Source organism: Haemaphysalis longicornis, unplaced genomic scaffold, assembly GCF_048455015.1.
Source record: "Haemaphysalis longicornis isolate Haplotype H1 unplaced genomic scaffold, Haemaphysalis longicornis Haplotype H1 scaffold_9, whole genome shotgun sequence".
NCBI classification, from domain to species: domain Eukaryota; kingdom Metazoa; phylum Arthropoda; class Arachnida; order Ixodida; family Ixodidae; genus Haemaphysalis; species Haemaphysalis longicornis.
In genome coordinates, this window is record NW_027526460.1 from 62,238,848 (window position 1) to 62,257,753 (window position 18,906).

Sequence of the window (18,906 nt, forward strand, 5' to 3'; positions counted from 1 at the left end):
CGGCGCGATCATGGCAACACTTTATCAGAACGAGAAAGACTCAAGTGTTCGCCGTAATTGTGGCAACGCTTGCTGGTAACGTGAAGGACACGTCATAGCCTACGCCACTCCAAAGGGATGTCCAATGATTATGAATTCCAAAAAAAAAATAAAAGAAGCTCATAGATATAGCAACAGTGATGGAGTAGAGGTCGTTGCGGCCGCGAAGAAACAAATAGGCTGCAATCGTGCACTTAAACCTTCCTGATGGTCGTGAAGGTTGCTTAGAGCTTCGCTACCTTCAAGCCTTACGCGTGAGGGTAAGCTTTCTTCATTTTATTTACCATCATGGTGGTTCTCTAACATCAGCCAATATTTACATACTATGAAATTATGCCCTACATGGTATTTTGGGAACACTGCAGCACTACAACGAAGCCTGCCCCAGCATTTGTACCTGCATAATGCGTATAATCACTGGTTCTGCTCTCCTAGTAAATGTTGCGGGATTTTGCAGAAAATTCGGCATAGTTTCAATCCCCTTTCAGCCTCAGTGCTTACTGACTGCCCACATTCCCGGCAACTCACGGCAAGCACACAGAAATGGCGCTTAAGTTCAGATTCTTTAAACAGGAGGGAGCGTAATAGACGAGGTCACGAAGGGGAAAGGCGGTGACGGAGGGCGCAGAATTTTGCCTGTAAATTTCTTGAAAACAGCAGACACATTGCCGCGTACCACGCTCTCTTTATCGTTCGACTATGTTTTATTACCATCCTCCATGCCCCCCCCTCCCGAACACACACACAAGCCCCGAAAGGTTACCTTATACGTTGGAGAAACCTTGCGTTCATATGGCCTACGTGAGAATTGGTAAGGCGCTGCGCAGACGCCCTTTATGCCCCGCACGCCCCGAGAAGCCTCTAAGTCCGCCCAGATAGAACCTGCGAACGACAGCAACGTCTTCCACCCGAGTTTTGTCTGCTGCCGAAAGAACGGAAGACAAAGAACGCCATCCCAACACATAAAACGACGGAGCCACTTCGCCCTTGGTGCTGCAGCAGACGTTGGAGCCGCTATCGTTTCACGGGTGACCTTCTTTACACAAAAGATTGGTTTGAGGAAGTGGAGCGAATTTAGATCTCCATTCACTGGGACAATAAGGAACCGCCGAGGCAAGCTTACTGTTTTTATTTTGGAGACATAGCTAGGTTTGGTTTAAGATCGGTGACTGCTTGATAACTTTCGTGGATCTATTGAAGAGGCAGTTTCTAACTTTGGTTGACTGAAAAGGACGTGGCAAGCTCTTGCAGCAAACATGCTCGAAACCAAAAAGAAGCTGGTTGTCGATTTATTGAGGTGATTAACACTGTTTCGCCGTACTGCCCCTGGTATGATAAGAGAAAAAGCCTCGGTTTAATGGCTGGGAGTAATCGGAGACCTCTTTTCTGACCTCGCCCACAGCCCACTAAGGGAAATCGTCAATCTGGCGTCCGAGGCTTGCGTGGTAGAGAGAACCTTCGATATGCATTCACGGATGTGCGACTGTTATATCACAGCGTTGACGAGAAACCACAAACACCCGGGGGACTTGCGTCTTACAGATTTCAAGAAACAAGAGCCTTCTTAAAAAGAAGTGACCAAACCATGTGGCAACGTGGACACAGCGCAGGCCATACTCAACAGTCTACAAGATCAGCAAGACCCTCAGCAATCACTCCGAACATCTACGTCGCGAGAACCACTCCGTGAGCCCGAAGCCATAGCTGCTCGGTGTCCTGCACATCAACACGCCGCCAACCGGAAATACACTGCACGTTCATTATCGCCCAACCACCGATGTGCGGTGTGGCAACTGACCCCGAGGAAGAACGATGTGCAGCTAAATCTGAATCCTTGCCCACTCTGCTATTACTGCGCACCGGACATTGCCTGTTCACTCTTAAAGCGGTAGAGGTTTTGCTTCAGTTGTTTTGAGCGGAAGTTACGGTTTGGCAAAATCAGCGTGTATAGGGCGGCCTTCCAAGGAACGGCAGTCCTTTAACTAGTTCCTTTTGGCACGAACGGAGGGACGCAAGGTTCGGTGGAACTGTAATGGTAGCTCGTTAGCTTTACAAAGAAACGGCAGAGGGAACGGCGTTGCTTCTGCAAATGTTCCATTGCTAGGATTCGGCTGTACTTGTTGCCAAGGCTTTAGGGCGCTGACGCTGGTAGAAAGGCCAAGGGCCGCTAATGTGTTTCTCGCCCCATAAGCTGCCCTATGTGCTCGCCCTTCCGCGGAACGGGCTTCCTCAAAGGTCAAAGGCACTAGAACAACCACACAGTGGGCAGCAACCTGTCGGGCAAGGTGCACCGGATGCGCGCGGCATTATCGCTACGGCGGCTGCAGATGCAACTGAGACAAGTGCTTGGGCGCCCCTTTTATTCGTCTTCCTCCGCGACCCCTTTTTTTCACGACCATTAACACAAAAACGTCTACGGAGCGTAATGTTGCTTTTAAGAAAGGAACGCAAAAGCGGAGCAGGAGCAGACGTGGATGCGGCATGCGCACTCGTAGAAGACGCGAGCTCGGAAGAGCTCAACTAGCACAGGTGGACTGCATCGCGTTCTACGCACACGTGGGCTCTACAGGCAGACGAACCAGCCGAAGGTGCCGTGCAAGGCTGGTATGGTGTCTGTCAATGGATACCCCGGTCGTCAGCGTTTCGCTCAGCGCGTGCAAAAATAAGGCGTCAATTTTCAGCCTCCGATTCTTCCAACATTACCGCTGCCGTTCAAATAGAGGTGAGGGGTAGATATCATGCGCAACAGCAGCCATTCATGAGAGCTGCAAACCGAATCTGACTTCTGACGTCCTATCGCACCACGACTCGGACATGGCGCTCGAACGCGCCGCCGTAAATTTTCTCACGAACCGAGCGGACATACAGGTTGTGATGTTTGCCAGGTTTGCTGCGGCGATTGATTTTCGCATATTGCTAGTAGCACCACCTTCCCTTCGCATGATAGCAGACCAACAATTATAGGTTGTATTCACTGGCGTGGCGTGCATACCGGCCACCATGTGTGTCGCCTTAGCAACGGGGACGCGCTACCACCATCATGATGGCACACGCATTAGGCCATCCCATCGAGATCAAAAGCGTTACCTTGTGGAGGAACAGGGGTTTATTCATTTCTCTCAAAGCGACGTACCACAAGTGTTCCTCTCCACAGCGGAATCTGCCCTCAGCCCTCACGTGGTTCCGCGGCGCGTATTTGGTTACGGAGCTAGCGGGTATCGCCATAGCGTTGTTTTCTTCATCGACGCGTGCTCTCGGATGGACTTCGTTTTGGCGACCCCTTGTCTACGGGGGCCGCTGAACTGGATTTTAGATATCACTAGGCTTTCGCCTTGCTGGTGTGTCCCACCGAGTGCCAGCTCTCGCTCCATAGCACCCGTCTGTCGGCCACACTGCAGTCGTCAACGCCAAAGTGGTTGGGATCGCCGCAGACTTCGACTCCTCGTCACAGCAAGCTCACTTGCCTCCACGCTTCACCACTCCCTTCGAGGATTCTCATCTCATGGACACAGCATGACGCCAGCCAGTGGTGTTCGAGGCGTGTTGTGTGCGACGGGATTAACCACCGTCGAACCACCCTTCATTACTCTTTTCTCGGCTTTCTAATCTTTACTTGTCTCCTCCAATGCTAGCATTACTTCAAAATGTCACTCCTATTATTCATATCTGCAGAGGTCACGGCCGAGACGACTGATGCGGTGTGCTCGAGGCCAAGTAGAGCGCCACCACAGAATTTGAGTGCAATTAATAATACATCTGTACAAGCCACCACTGATAATCGGGTTTAAACGCCGCAGACGATGCACGACCGCGTTTTATTTCTGCGAGATGCGTACGCAAAGCGCAGGGGCAGGCACAGTTGCCATAGTCAGGGCAGTTTTCAGTGTTGCCAAGTGAAGAAATCACTCGCTAAATTTTTCAGTGAATACCACCTATAGTGTCTATAGTGTACTGTTACGGACCGGCTCCGGCGAGTGCTTCAGCCGGGCACCGATGGCGGTCCAGGTCGTGGTAGCGTGGCTGGTGGTTTCTGCCGTGCGTGGAGTTGCGTCTTTCCGACGACAAGAAGCCAGAGACCAAGCTTAAAAGCTGACTGTTTAATGCATGTCTAAATGAAGAGCATAAAGATTCAGCAGACAAAGGTGCGACAAAAAGGTGAACATGAATGATCAATCCAACCGAATAACACTATGCAGCTATGCTGGTAACGCACAACAACTCTTCCTGAGTTCAAACAAGGGAACTCTAATAAGTTCCGAATATTTATTCCGGACACTTTTTTCGACTCATGCTGAAATATTGAATGAGCCTTTATTAAACTCCTATGTATTTATTGTTCCTTTCGAAGCGGTTTCTTGTGCAAAAACTTTAATCATGTTCGTGCATGTGACTAACTTTATATTTGCATATAAGCGCAGTATCCGTACCATGCGCATTGCGCTTGTAATAGACGAGCAACAAAGTAGCAGTTAGACATGTTTGGAGTATGACCAGTGCTCCATCAAAAAAATTCTTCTTGGAGCATTCCTTTGGATTCTTTTTATGTTCATATAATCGTCGGCCGGCGGTGTTCATATTCATATAATATAAGTAGTTCGATGTGAGTTTCCAATTTCTCATTGCTTGCTTTTGCGGAGAGTATGTAAACTTTTCAAGATGCGGTGTCGTGTTAATCAAAATCTTCACGTTGATGCGGTGATCACTTCCCCACTGGAGACATGTTTTTTTGTTAAATCACGTCGAAAGGGGGCGCAAAACGCACTAATTTAAGATCGCGCCGAATAGTTTCGGCTTTCAATTCCTTCCGTAAATTTCGGCCGTCGGGTACACTTTTCTGGGTTCTCTGTAGACGTACATTTTGAACTCTGGTCCCTCTTTGTCTCTTCATTTAAACGTCTGTAGTTTAAACGTCTGAACTAGGTAAGAGGTGCTGTTGGATGAATAAGATGGGATAAGTAAGTGCGATAGTTTTAGCGTTTGTTATATTGATTGTTACAGATATCAGCAAAAGGTCGAAGCAAAATGCGCCCTTTTATTCGCTAGGATCTCCATGTGGACGATAGCGTTTACTCGTGTGCGTATATCTCTTGAGACATGGCCTGGCACGCACGGCCCAATTACTTCACTGTCCGAAATCGCTAGCCTAGGACCAGGCTTAGGAGTAATCATCTAGCAACGTAATCACTCCCCCGCAGCCCCCAGATAATCCCATATCTCCCTATTGCATGCAGGAAAATCAGAATAGCTTGTCCCTGGTCTCCCCTGTCTCTGTCGTTGACAATGCAATTTCGGTCGTCGGTGGCTCGGACGCCAGAGACAGCTGTGCTTTTCTAGTAATCCAGCCCCCTGGCTTTGCCTAGGCCCACGAGATGGATTACGAGCTTCCCTTTACTCTGAGGCTTCCCGCACAACCACCGCTATTTGGGCCCGCGAAAGAAGCTCCCACCACCTGTATTGGAGTGTGCCATGACTGGTTGCATCGTTTAGACCTCCTGACATATCGGATGTGTATTTCCACGTAGCTGTCAACTTCAGTCAACAATACAGTTCTTAACTCATGCATGGCTTCTCAGTGGTTGTCGTTGCGAAGTTTAATGGGAAGGAAGACCTGTGGGAAGCGAGGCAAGAAGGGAGGGGAAGTTGAGTTAACATGGAGGTGGTCGTGAATTGGAATCACTTACGAATCACTAGAGGATATCTATAATGGGTCTACAGCTACCATCATCCTCCATAAAGAGAGCAGTAAAATACCTATAAGGAAGGGTGTCAGACAAGGGGACACAATCTCTCCAATGTTATTCACAGCATGCTTACAAGAAGTATTCAGAACGTTGGATTGGGAACAGGTGGGAGTAAGGGTTAATGGAGAATACCTCAGTAACCTCAGATTTGCTGATGACGTTGCCTTGCTAAGTAACTCGGGGGACGAATTGCAAAGCATGCTTTCCGCACTGGGCGAACAGAGTAGAACCGTGGGCCTGAAAATTAATATGCAGAAAACTAAAGTAATGATCAATAACCTCGGGACAGCACAGCAGTTTGAGATAGATGGCGAGGCAGTGGAAGTTGTAAGCGAATATATATACTTAGGCCAAGTTGTGACCCCAGATCCCAACCATGAGGCAGCGATAATTAGAAGGATCAGAATGGGGTGGGGTGCATATGGCAGACATTATCAGATAATGAATAGCAGCCTACCATTGTCGTTGAAGAAGAAAGTGTATGACAGCTGCATCTTACCGGTACTAACCTACGGGGCAGAAACTTCGAACCTCACTAAGAGGGTTCAACTTAAATTGAGAACGACTCAGCGGGCAATGGAGCGGAAAATGATAGGTGTAACATTAAGGGACAAAAAGAGAGCGGAGTGGGTCAGGGAGCAAACTTGTGTTAAAGACATAATAGTAGAAATTAAGAAGAAGAAATGGACGTGGGAAGGGCATGTAATGCGAAGGCAAGATAACCGCTGGTCATTAAGGGTAACAGAGTGGATCCCTAGAGAAGGCAAGCGCTGCAGGGGGCGGCAGAAAGTTAGATGGGCAGATGAGATCAAGAAGTTTGCGGGGATAAATTGGTCACAGTTGCACAGGACCGAGGTAATTGGAGAATAATGGGAGAGGCCTTTGCCCTGCAGTGGGCGTAGACAAGCTGGTGATGATGACGAATCACTTAGATCATGGTCAAATAACTCGTACTGCGCCGCTTTTCGTGGCATAATTGATAATAACGCCCTTGGTGTCATGAGACAATGATGTGTGGTCAGGGAAAGTTTTTGTGTCCCGGTAAGGAGAGAAGTGAGCGTAGGAAAGCGAGAAAATTTGGGGAGGGCCAGATGAGGCGGATGAGATCGGATGCGATGGGGTGTTCAACGTATAGACATCGGCGGGCGTTATCTGGATAATACTGATCTCTAACCATCTCTAACGCAGTAATGGCGTTGTTGGTGAACTTGTTCAGTAAGATTTCTGGTCCTCTGGTTAAGGTTGGGAAGAAAGTGAGGTGGCCTGGAGGTGTGAGAGCCTTGAGGAGTGGGTATTTCAGATTCTTGTATTTACGAAAACTCTTCGCGAGTGCGAGGGCGGGGTCATCGGGATAGTTAGGCAGAGGGGGTCCCGAGGGAGCAGTGGGGGAAGCCACCGGAGGCTGTTGCGCGAGAGGCCTCCTGTGCCGCCACGTGAGCTTTTTGGGTTTCTACGGGCGGCTGGTTCATGACGGTCGGTTTCTGGCAATGCGGACCTGACAGCACGATGGTTGCAGCGCATTGATTTGATGAATAACGTGGTGGACTGAAGGGTGAGTGGTACTTGGATGAAAAAGTTCCTGGGGAGCTTCATGGGTGTCACTGAGGATGCGAAGTTTGGCGGGGCGGAGAGGTGGTAACCGTACATTAGGTAGTAGATGGCTTGTGTATGGCGATGAGTTTTGCGTCAACTGAAATATTGGGAATGTCTGGATTTTTGGCGCCCGTGACGGGTAAATCGTCCGCTCTGACCCATACTGTGCCGATATTGGGGTCGATGTGACTACCGCCTGTGTGGACACCAATTTAACCGGGTTGCATATCTACGGCAGAGCGTCGGCAGCGCTCCTGTCGAAGCTTGGGCTGCGTGCGTACGACGGGTTTTGAGGTTAAACGTTTGGCTGAAGGGGGGCCGTCGCCGGGTTGGTGGTGAAGCTGGAAGATTGGGTATCAGAATAAGACCTTTCCAATACCATGCGGTGAGTAGTATGATTTACCGTTTTTGTTTCTTCTTAAATTCGTATTTATCCGTTTGTTAATGAATTGTAGGCTTCATCGACGTCTTTTCTGTCATTTCGTTGAGACTGGACTTCATTTCTGTTGCCGGGAGATTTACCTTAGTTATGTTGTTGCTTTTGCAAGCTTTTATTATTCTGGTTTCTCTCTCTCTCGGAGTTGTCCAATATTTCATTCCACTTTACTTAACTACAGTGAACGCTACTGCGGCGAAATATCGATGAAGTATATAACTGTTTTTTTTATGCAAGTGATCTTACAACCTGATCTTCCTCTTTCCAATAATAGCGGTCTCTGTGGATTGGATCCTGGCACTCAAAAACGAAGGGCTCGATGCCATCCAGTACGCATCAGTATCATCACTTGGAAGCAACGACGGCCGCCATGACTTGGACGACGCCAGCAACAGGCGTGTAAAGGGGCCCTAAAACGCGGTTGATAAACGTTTTCGCCCTTTCCACCGCGCCTTGGAGCACTCGGGAAGCTATTATTGTAGAACCAAAATTGCAGTGGAGACTACTGTTAGTAAGGGTAAAATTTCGGGTAGGGTGTTAATGTTTTCAGATCAGGTTCAAGGCGTAGCATGCCAAAAAAAATCTCGTCACACAGCGTAGATATCGACTCAAATAAATATTTATGCAAGAACGCACTGTAGGTTTCACTTGAAGTGGACTCACACATAACCAAAATACACGTCTTTGGTACTCCTAGCAACGCCTTACGCTCATCCCTACGGCAACTCCCCAAAAATACAAGGCCCGTACCTTTGTGCGGACATTAGCCCGAAGCGAGTGCCATCTGTGCATGCTCATGGGTACGCCTACTCAAATACGTGTGAGCATGTATGTAAGCGAGCGTGGGTATGAGAGCGTGTATGTACAGTCATGAACACATGTAACACGTACGAGAAAATATGAACCAGGACACCAAAATCGCGCGATTTCTTTCCGTGCAAGTCAAAATGACGCGTGTATTGGTTACAAAAACCAAGTATGGAAATGCGGATTTACAGATATACCAACAGCGCGCCACTATTGGATCTCAAGAAGTATCATTTTCTAATTTGGCATGTTCTAGTTTATATTTTCGTGTTCGCATTTGATTTGTCCATTACTCTACTCGTGTCCGCTTTCGTGTGTGGGCAAGTGTTTCGCTGTTATCATGATTTAGGAGGCTAAAGATTGAAACAGCACAATAAAAACGAAGATACCTAGAAAGAGCAAACCCATGACTCTTTTTACGAATGGGTTCGGCGCTTGCGCTAATGTTGTGCTGCTGAGCACGAGGATGCGGGTTCGATTCCCGGCCGTGGCGGCCGCTTTTCCGCTGGAGGCAAAAAGCAAAAACGTCCATGTGTACGAGATTTCGCAGCACGTTAAAGATCTTCAAGTGGTCAAAAATAATCCGGAGCCCCCCACTACCGTGCGCATCATCGCCTGCGTTGCGTCGGCGCGTTAAACCCTACAATCAATCAATCACATGTGCTAATTCCAACCCAAACTACACGTAAGAAATAGTTCGTAGTATCGTCCCACACGAAACGTGTCAGTAACATTCAAATATCCCTCCGTCGTTTTAACTCCGAAATAATAAATAGACCACTGAGAGAAAAAGCCGGCGTCAGGCGCACGTGTCACTCTTCCTCATCTCTGTCACGAACAGGAAACGCAGAGTTGTTCATCTACATCGTCATAGTCGTCCTCTTCGTCCTCCCCCTCATCATCATCATCATCCTCGTCGTCGTCGTCGTCGTCGTCATCGTCATCAGCCTCTGAGTGTCCAATGCAGGGCGAAGGCCTTCCCCAAAGATTAACAATAACTTCTATCGTGTGTTTTCAGTGTCGACTTTCGGCCCAAAACTTTTGTACTTCATTTCTACATCGAATTCCATGTCTTGCCCTCTCCATTTCTCCATCGAATTCCATGTCTAGCCATTCCATTAGACGAGTGGTCCACCTGTAGTGCTTTATTCGGGTTGCGTGTGCCGCCCAATCTCATTTGTGTAATTTTAGCTAGAATGTCTTGGACCCGAGTAAGTTTCATTGTTACATGAATTTCAAGGGGCTGTGGTCACTCATCTCAACAGGAGGGAAGAATGATGTTAGTCAGGAGAGGCATGGCCGTCTTTTGGTGCAGGTCAGGATGGTGCGCATCAGTGTGGTAGGTTCAAAAAGAAACGCGACCATTGGCTGTGGCCAGTTCTACAGAGCATAAAAAAAATAGAACGGAACAAAACATAACAATACAAAAAGAAACATATCCCAGAACAAAGCATAACCAAACAAAACAAAACAACAGAAAGCACTACAGAGCAGGACAGAATCTATTGTCCCTCAAAAGTATATTGAAGCGAAAACTGGGGTAAGACAAAACGATGCATAAATCTCAACAAGCTGCACGCTCAACGGAGTGGGTACCAGCTTTTAAGCATCGAACCATTCCTCTACCTCCCAATCGCTACGGGGCGTAGCAATGCCAGTTAACACGCATGGTAAGGCTGAAAAGTTAAGCCGCGCCAATTTAATATCAGAACTCGAACACGCTAACGCAGAAAATTTTGGAAACATTACAGAAGAAGTTTATTGAAAACGTGTTGGCGCAAAACTCAAGGGAAAAAAATTGAGCGGCGTTAAACTCTAGAGTAAATTATTTGCATTCACAATTCGTCAGAAATGCTTAGGTGTCCTCATTCCTTTATCTGAGAAGGATTTCCAGCAGTTTTTTAGCAGTCTAATTAAAGTTTAGCGCTTTTATGAAAGTTCCAATGTAAGTTTTAATAAATAAATCAATCACCATTCAAGCAATCGATTACTCTATCGATCAATCAAGCAATCAATTGAAATAGCGATTGATGGTACGATGAATTTGTGAGCTCCAAAATAGGGCCTAATTTTGTACTTAGCCAGATGTTTGTGTTTTCCATTCTCAATGAAGTGCATAATTTCGAGATTTTGTTTGAAATAGCGCTAATTTACACCGGAAATAGCCTTTAACGAAAGTGCCATATTAGTAGCGGTATGAATTCTTCATATTTCCACATAAGTAAAAGGGAATTCCAGTCGGTGTTTTACAGTTTTAAACTTGGGCTGGGAGGTGCCACGAAGTGATGGGATAAATGATTATTTATTACTAAAAACATATGAGACCTATAAGGCGCTCCAAAATTAGAGGTTTTTGTTGGATAAGGCCTTAAGGGGACCAAAATGTTCATGGGTCTAAAGGCATAAGTTAATACGGTGAACAATGTTCACCAAGTGCTCTCAAGAGACAGGGCTGCAACGCGCATTGCGCACTTCTAAACCACTTCGTACCAAACGCAGTAGAATCACTTGTAAATGTGCCGACGGTGCCTATAAAGTTTCTATTCCCTGGTCAAGGGTTTTGATGCGCTGGGTAAATAACCTGATAGCGTATATTTGTTTTTAAAATTCGAAGAAACAAATACTTTCGGAGACAAAAAAAATGGTGGGACAACCCGCAGGTTTTGTTATAAGTATGGTTCTCACTACTTATTTGACCAAACCTTCTTAAAGTCCATCCTAGATTAGTTTTTTTTTTACTGTGCCGTCTATTTGAAGCAGCTATTTTCAAATGCAACTTCAACTACACAGAGAACGTGCGGTTTTGTGCCGTTGCCCTCTCTGGGAAAAGCACCTGTCAGCCTGAGTAAAGAAAGGGGCCTTCCACTTCACGCTTCGTTTTCTTCTAACGGTGCTTAACGTCCCTTAGGCTGTTACCAACTTCTTCTGTTATATTAACGAATTCTTCACCAAACAAAGAACAGCCGAGAGGGAGGGAAAAAATAAACGCATTGTTGTTCCGGGCTCCCGCGTGCGAAGCCTGGACGTCTTTTATTGGCACCTTTGTCGACTTCCTTCCACTCCCTCAAACCATGCCCTTGTATTCATCATTCACCCTTCCCTCCCTGTTCACCCTAGATCCTTTCCCTCTTCCTTCCGCAAACAAGGCTGCGATCGGTCTTGCTGTGTTTACAGAGCCTCCGGAAACCACCTCGCATTCATGTGAGCTTCGCCGGAGCAAACACACCATACGGTACTTTCTTCCCCTCCGGCTCCCCCTCTCCACCTCCTCCTTCCAACCGACAGGAACAGTTTTGGCGGCAGGCAGCAAAGTTTGCGGGCAAATTTGCCATCACTTTTCCCGGGGACCGGGGCCGCGGGAAAAATAAACGCACTGGCTAACGGGGGGGGGCCCTGAGCAGAGAAAGCCGAAGAGAAGAGGACTGCTGAGACCATGCAGGTTTCATTGGCCAATCAGCCGCCCCGTCTCCGCGAGGCAACGTCGGTCGTACACGGTGCTGCCATAGCCGGCGTAGGGACGAGATTGCGTAGAGCGCGCCAGCTGGTCGCCTCTGTCTAGCACGACTGGACAGACGCAGGGAGGGAGATCAGGATGGAGAACGAAAACAAAAAACGACCAAGAAAAGCGGAATGCCCGGCACGAACCATCGCGGTCCTCGGTTCCCTCCGGTAGGAGAGAAAACAAGGAAAGAAATGGGCCTGGGAAGACGCAGGAATTTAATTGCGACGCGATCGGGCGAAGAGACTGTTGGGCAAACGTCGCCTGCCACTTGGGCTGTCGCCGGAAAGCGTTTGTTTTCATGCTAAACTTACAAAAGTTTGTGCAGGAAGCAAAAGAATGCTGTGCCTCTGTTCTTTGAAGGGAATGGAGGACACAGCTGAGGCCAAAATTGAGGCTATAAAGCTCGCAACCAGTGGCAACATTGTATACCGGCTGCTGCTTCGACGATCCGGAACGTATAAACATGCAAAAACACCACGGGAGAAGAACGGGGCAAGTCGACAGCGATCACCAGCACGTGCTCTTCGTTGGCGTTAGACGGGCGTATATGGTTATCAGGCAAGGAGAACGTGAATGCGATGCAGTTGAGAATTTTTGCTTGCGCTGGAAGTGTTACTTACTTCCCTTCTTAGGAACAAAACAGTAAAAAGCGTGAGCAAATGTTAATTAACGAGGTTCAACAAGAAAGTGCCGCCTTTAAGCATTTGCCTAATTACCGTTTTCCTTACCTGTTTTTATATCGTTGATCTATTCCTTGTGCGATCTATATTGCCATTGCACCCAGTAGGCATCTTCCTCAAAATCATTCTAATCTTTCACCAGCAAAATTATTCCTTGTCCTCACCTTCTAGTATCCTTTCTGAAATACGCTTTCTTTTTCTCATTTTCCTTTTTTACAATGTATTACTGCTTTCCCGATTTTATTGCACGCACCATTGTGGCTTGGCTGGCGTTTACCGCGAATAATTGACGCCTTTCTCTCATCTGTTTTTACAACGCAGCTGGGACCTTGTTCGGTCGTCAGCGGCAATAATGTGTCGCGAAAAAGCAATTTGCGCCGCTCTTGTAAGTTTTTTTTAGCTTTTTTTGCGACTGAACAAGAACAGCTTTTTTTCTCTCAATCACTTTTCTCGCTCGATTTTTTTCTCGATACAGGTACTTTTTTTATTCCCTTTACCTATTTTTTCTCGCATCCTAACTTAATTCGCATTAATCTAGGAAGGCATGCAAATGGTGCATTTCTCAGGCCAAACTACATCAACGAGAGTGCACAAGCAATTCAGCATGCCATTTCCTAAATAGTGAAATTATGAGAAAAAAGAAAGCATTCAGACCACACAAAGCCGAAAAACTATGCCATCATTGTTTTACAATTTCCTCGTGAAAGCAGGAAGTAAAGCAGATTTATTGAAAGTGCTGCAGTGAAAAAATTATTGGCTAATCGTCAGCCCAGCGTTACGTATTAAGCCTGATTTTTGACATAAATATCAGTAATTTCAAAAACTTTCCGAAATATAAGGCTAAGTTTGCAGAATCTGCGCGTCATCTTTCACCCGAAATACCCACTGCGTGAGCAACATTTCTTTGTATATTTAACGTTTTATGTTATTAGGAGCTGGCGATTCACTCAAAATGCAATCATAAAACTTGAGTAACTTAAGGAAAGGTGTGCTAATTGGTTGTATCGTTACCCTTCCACGGCACGACATTTAGGTCAACCAAAGCCAGCTTACATCAAATGCTTGTTGCTTTTATTATAGAAAACAATAAAAACACAAAACTTATGGTTTTAGTGCGTCTTCAATAAAGCGGTGTGGAATCTGCCATATGTTGGTACATTTCCTCATAGAGTGTTTTGGTTAAGGGGCAATGGTGGTCGTACCAAAATAAAAGTACCTTGTTTTTACTCTCCGTAATCCACTGCGGTAATTACACAACTTAAATACACTTAATTGTGTCTCAGCATCGACTAGGTAGAATCGATCATTCAGCACACTCTGAAAATGATCAGGCGATTTTTTTTATTCCCTGGTTACGCGCACTAAAATACGTCGCCAAAAATAGAATCGCTCGCGCCCCAATATGAATGCTTTGATCACAGAAAGCGAAAAAAGACGTAAAGAAAAGAAATATCCACCTAAATATAAAGGCTTCAATTCAGAGTTGAGCTTCTTGCAGAACAAAATTCCACTCAAGCGCTCCCTTCCGGCGCATAATGAGCAAATTCAAAATGCGGCAGACCGTCTTAATATTAATCTCCGTGAGAAGTTACTCAAGTATTTCAGTGCGTTCAAAAACTCGTTTATGCTTGAAACGTTTTTTCCTGTACTGCCAAGCTTCACTTTATTCTGCTATCCCAAACATCTTAATAGTCAGGCCGCTCTACTTCCGGGCGCTTCTGCCGCACTATGACTTTGCTCCCGCATGAATAAAGCGTTGTTGAAGACAGAGAATTTGACTTAACCAGCAACGAAAGTGCGCAGAAAATAGGCTTGAGTACTTCAAAATACGGCAGACAGAACATCGACGATAATAAAACAACTGCAGGTCTAACTAACAAAAAACTGGCTGCGACGTCGACGACAACCCTTGGTTAGATTTTCATAACAGTGGTTCTAGCTCTCTCTTTAGAATGAAAACCAGCAATTTTTTTTCTCCAAACCATTGGGGCGAGGCTAAACTCGGCGTTCGTTGCAGCTCCATGGAAGCTTGATGAATTATTGAAGCTATTCTTTGGGGAAGGTGCGGAAGACTGCGGAAGTTTTCTTCAGTCTTTCTAGCTCAGCTTATTTATCCAGTGATTCGGATACTGGCAGTGTCTGGCCAGCAGAAGAGAGTAAAAGGCGCAACAGAGCAAACAGAGAGGAGGTGATATTCGTTAGCCCTCCGCCTAACCGATGACCTAACCAAAAAAGGAAAAAAAAGACGACGCAGAGAAGCCAGCTGTCTTCGAGGAGGGCGAAGGAAGAAGTAATCAGCAATGAAATTCCGATAAAAGGAGGAACTGGCCGGTTCCGTGTCGTGCTCTGAGGCAATGTGCGGGTGACCGGAAGCAAAGATCCGAAGCTCCGATCAGCCGCTTCCGCGCCCGTCTCTTTCGCGACAGATCGAGAGAGACCGCATCCGCACACTGGTATGGGGTGGCGATAGAAACGGCAGCGGCTTCACGGCCGTCGGTTTCGTTTGGCTTTTCCCTCCGTGACAGTCCAAATTGGCCTGTAAAGCTACAGACAAAAGGGAGCTAGTTTTTTTTCTGGTTTTTATCTTGAGGGAGAAAATTCGACATTACCCGTTTTGTTGTTACACCATTTTGAAGGAACACCAGGCTGCAATTGATATTGATGGAAACAGCGACAGGTCGCTGTCTTGCGAGTAGCAAAAATAGGTTGGTCGGCACTGTCCGAAAAAGCCGGACGCCATATTTCGTTATGTGGGCCCCAGTGATCGCAATTAAACTTTTGTTTGTATCATAAAGATGGTTTCATATCATTCGAATCGTGAACTAATGAGTGTTCATTTCCACGAAGAGCATTGAGGGGGACAGCAGATAAGAAATTTATCCTTTTTAAGCACCCCACCCACACATATACAGAACCTAAGCTGCAATATTCCGACGACTACAAACGCACTCTTACCCCCTCCCCCTCCCGCCAATACCCTACTCCATGCAATGTACTCCACCCTCCAACCAGCATCTTGCAAATACTGCCCCCACCCTGGCACCCTACACCATCTGGTATGGGGGTATCAACAAACCCCGTCCCTTTACTCCTAATCCCCAACCTACATACGAGCAGTGGGTGGCACGGCTGACCAGCTCCGACCTCTCCTCCTAGCGTACCCTCGTGAAGAGGGCCCGGGTGGCCATCACAGGCGAGGGTATCCCGGACTAGAGGAAACCCCCACCAGGCGGGTGCCCAGACATCAGCACCTAAGGCTCGCCTAAATAATGTTTATTTCTCCTGCTCCTCCTAAGCTTTTTGAACCCTAAAGTACCATAGAGTATGGGCAGGGCGCCAATTTTGCCATGAAATATCCAGTACTATACCCCCATGCAAACAGAAAAACAAAAAGTGCAGTGGAAATATCCATGGTACACGATTACTGCATGTCTATGGGCAGATATCAAAGACAATATATATATATATATATATATATATATATATATATATATATATATATATATATATATATATATATATATCATGCAACAATAAAACAAAAGACGAATATTTTTCGAACCATTACAGTAAATTGTTTCAGAGTTTCAGTTGACATTCCGCATTATGTGAGCTAATATGCAAAGGCTTCCTGCTTCAATAAATTAACCGCCGAACGCGATATTATTGCTATAGGTTTGGTAATTTTGAAACGCAGGGTTGATTCAATTTTTCTATTCCCAACTCTTTAAAAACATGTAAGTAGCGCTAATATTTGGGCGTTTTGGTTTGAAAATATGCATAAATGTTTTTTCTTGTTGAGCTCGCACAAAAATATAAAACGCCCACCACAAAAATATTTGTGTGTTCCTTCAGTATAACATTACTCTAAAGAATGATTGAATATACTATTGCGCACGTAGTGATGGCCTTAAAGTTCTTACTACGAACTTCTATAGGGCTTCTTGTAATGTTCCTATTAGCACCTGCTTTGCAACAGGAATGGATAGGAAGACGAATATATCACAGTTATAATCGGTATTCGTCTTGCGAAGGTATTATAGCCGATTGTAAACACTTAAAATATAGACTTTAAATAGCTAAAGCCCTTTTTTTGCAGAAAGGCAGCCTTTCCTGTTTTAATAACCCTGATAGTACTTGATAAATCGGAAATAACGTGTAGAGCTATAAACGTAAATATGCCACACTTTATACCACCCTATAACGTGCATTGCGTACTTTTGAAAAAAAAAAATAGACCACCATGAGTTGACACGATCGAGGCAGAACAAGGCAGCAACGAGTAGTCTGCCGGGCACCCCGCCCTTTCGGGGTTGCTCGCCTAGTAATGCCTCGATACCGAGGAGAAGCCGGGAAGCAGCAGAAACGGGGTCACGGACCTGTCTTGAAGGCGTGGAAGGCGTCGCCAGGAGGGAGACGCTGCGTCAGCAGCTGGAGCCGCGAGGCCGGCAGGATGGCGTTGTTGTTGTTGATCCGGTCAATGGCGTAGCGTAGCGCCAACTCTTGTCCTCGGTCCTCGTGGGTGCCTTCGAGCAGAGCCCCTGCAAACGCGGAGGAAGAGACAGAACGGCGTCTTGAAAGGGCGGAAAGGGTAAACAGCAGACGTGACTAGGTTTCACGCGAAGCAGCCTCTATTAGCTGCCTGTTATATGAGCCGCTACTACGGAGCTTCCTTGGTTACCTGCTACACATTCAAGACGTGCGTGGGATAGTTCATTCTTGAGTGACAACAGACAACTTGTGATTGGCACTAATCACAGCAAAACATTTTTTGCGGCACAGCGTATGAATGCTATAGGATCTATATCACGGTGCCCATAACATGTGGAGTTCATGTTTTGTATGATGTACCGCATGAGCCGCACAAGATTCTAAAATAGTTCTATGGTTTCACGCGACGAAGCAACTCCTGGGATATATGAGGCGCGCTGTAATTAAGGGCTCTTTGTTAATTTTCATCACCTAGGGATCTTTATTGTGCACCAGGCACCCGACACACGGGCGTTTGCGTATTTTTCCTTGCCATCTGGACCGTAAACACTGTGACATCTTTTATGTGTGCGTTGCACGGGGCCACAGTTTTGCGTGCCCATATAATAATGGTGTTAACGCTTGATGTTTTTCAGCCTCAAATGGCATTTTTGCTTTCCAAATGTGCACCCCAGGTAAGAGGTTGGCCGTAGTCCAGGAAACCAACATCGGTACAACATCCCTTCTGGGCGGTCCATCACTGCTAATAGAACGTCCCTCCGTTTACATACTAGTTGGGAGTCAGAGAAACGCATGCAATCAAGGCGCGTACAGGATCATACAAGGCGCGTACAGGCTCAGTTGTGTGAAAACTCTTGATGCATCGAATTTTCCGATCAACATGAATGCGGAAAGGTGGAAGTGCTTCCGTCTCTTCAGACTGCCTTCTTTAGAAATTGGCACTCTGTGGGAGAAGTGACAAGTTCAGTTGAACGCTAATGGTTTATCGCTGGTCCTTCATCAAGAACGTTCTTTTTGAACCTTACTAACAATCGAGTTGTTAAAGATGACACAAGAAGTCCTCTGACTTTTACGCGTTTTTCGTCGGAGAGGCAGCCCAGCAAAGCACAGACAGAAATGTCGGCATTCCGTCTGACGACTATTCAGCAAGGCCCTCGAAAGTTTTTATTGGCCTGAAAATAGAGTAAGTTTTCGGATTCAGTTATAAGTATTTGAGCATTTCGCATTGCATCTAGTACCAATGAACTGGGCAGTTAACGTTTCGTATCTGTGTCATCAGCGATGACAGCCGGAGTACTATATTTCCTAAATTGTTGCACTGTAGTGTTGTTGTGTCAGGCACTATTCAGTCGCATTATGTGAAGCTAGCAAGGACAGATCACCGAAGCATCGACACAACAAAGGAAATCATTACTTAAACATACTATCGACAGTATTCTAACTGATGCTAAATAGGTGGCGACGGCATTTGGGAAAGTTCTCTGGGGAAGTCTGACTAGAAAGAAAAACGGTAAGTTAGAACAGAAGGCGGTCAGGCTCTTTTCGGGACCATACGGGCTGTTTTCTTTTTGCCGTTTCGCATTCGCAGGCTTCAAATTGTTAAGCACTATTCTGAAG

At 46.3% G+C, this 18,906-nt stretch overlaps 1 protein-coding gene across 1 annotated transcript in view; it reads right to left on the reverse strand.

Annotated features, from left to right (window-relative positions):
• Positions 1-18,906, reverse strand: part of LOC144151719 (glutamate receptor ionotropic, kainate 3-like) — a 656,159-nt gene that overhangs the window by 251,564 nt on the left and 385,689 nt on the right. The window contains exon 3 of the mRNA XM_077682841.1: positions 17,178-17,339. Within this exon, the coding sequence (XP_077538967.1) occupies positions 17,178-17,339 (162 nt within the window). The remainder of the gene's footprint in view (positions 1-17,177; positions 17,340-18,906) is intronic.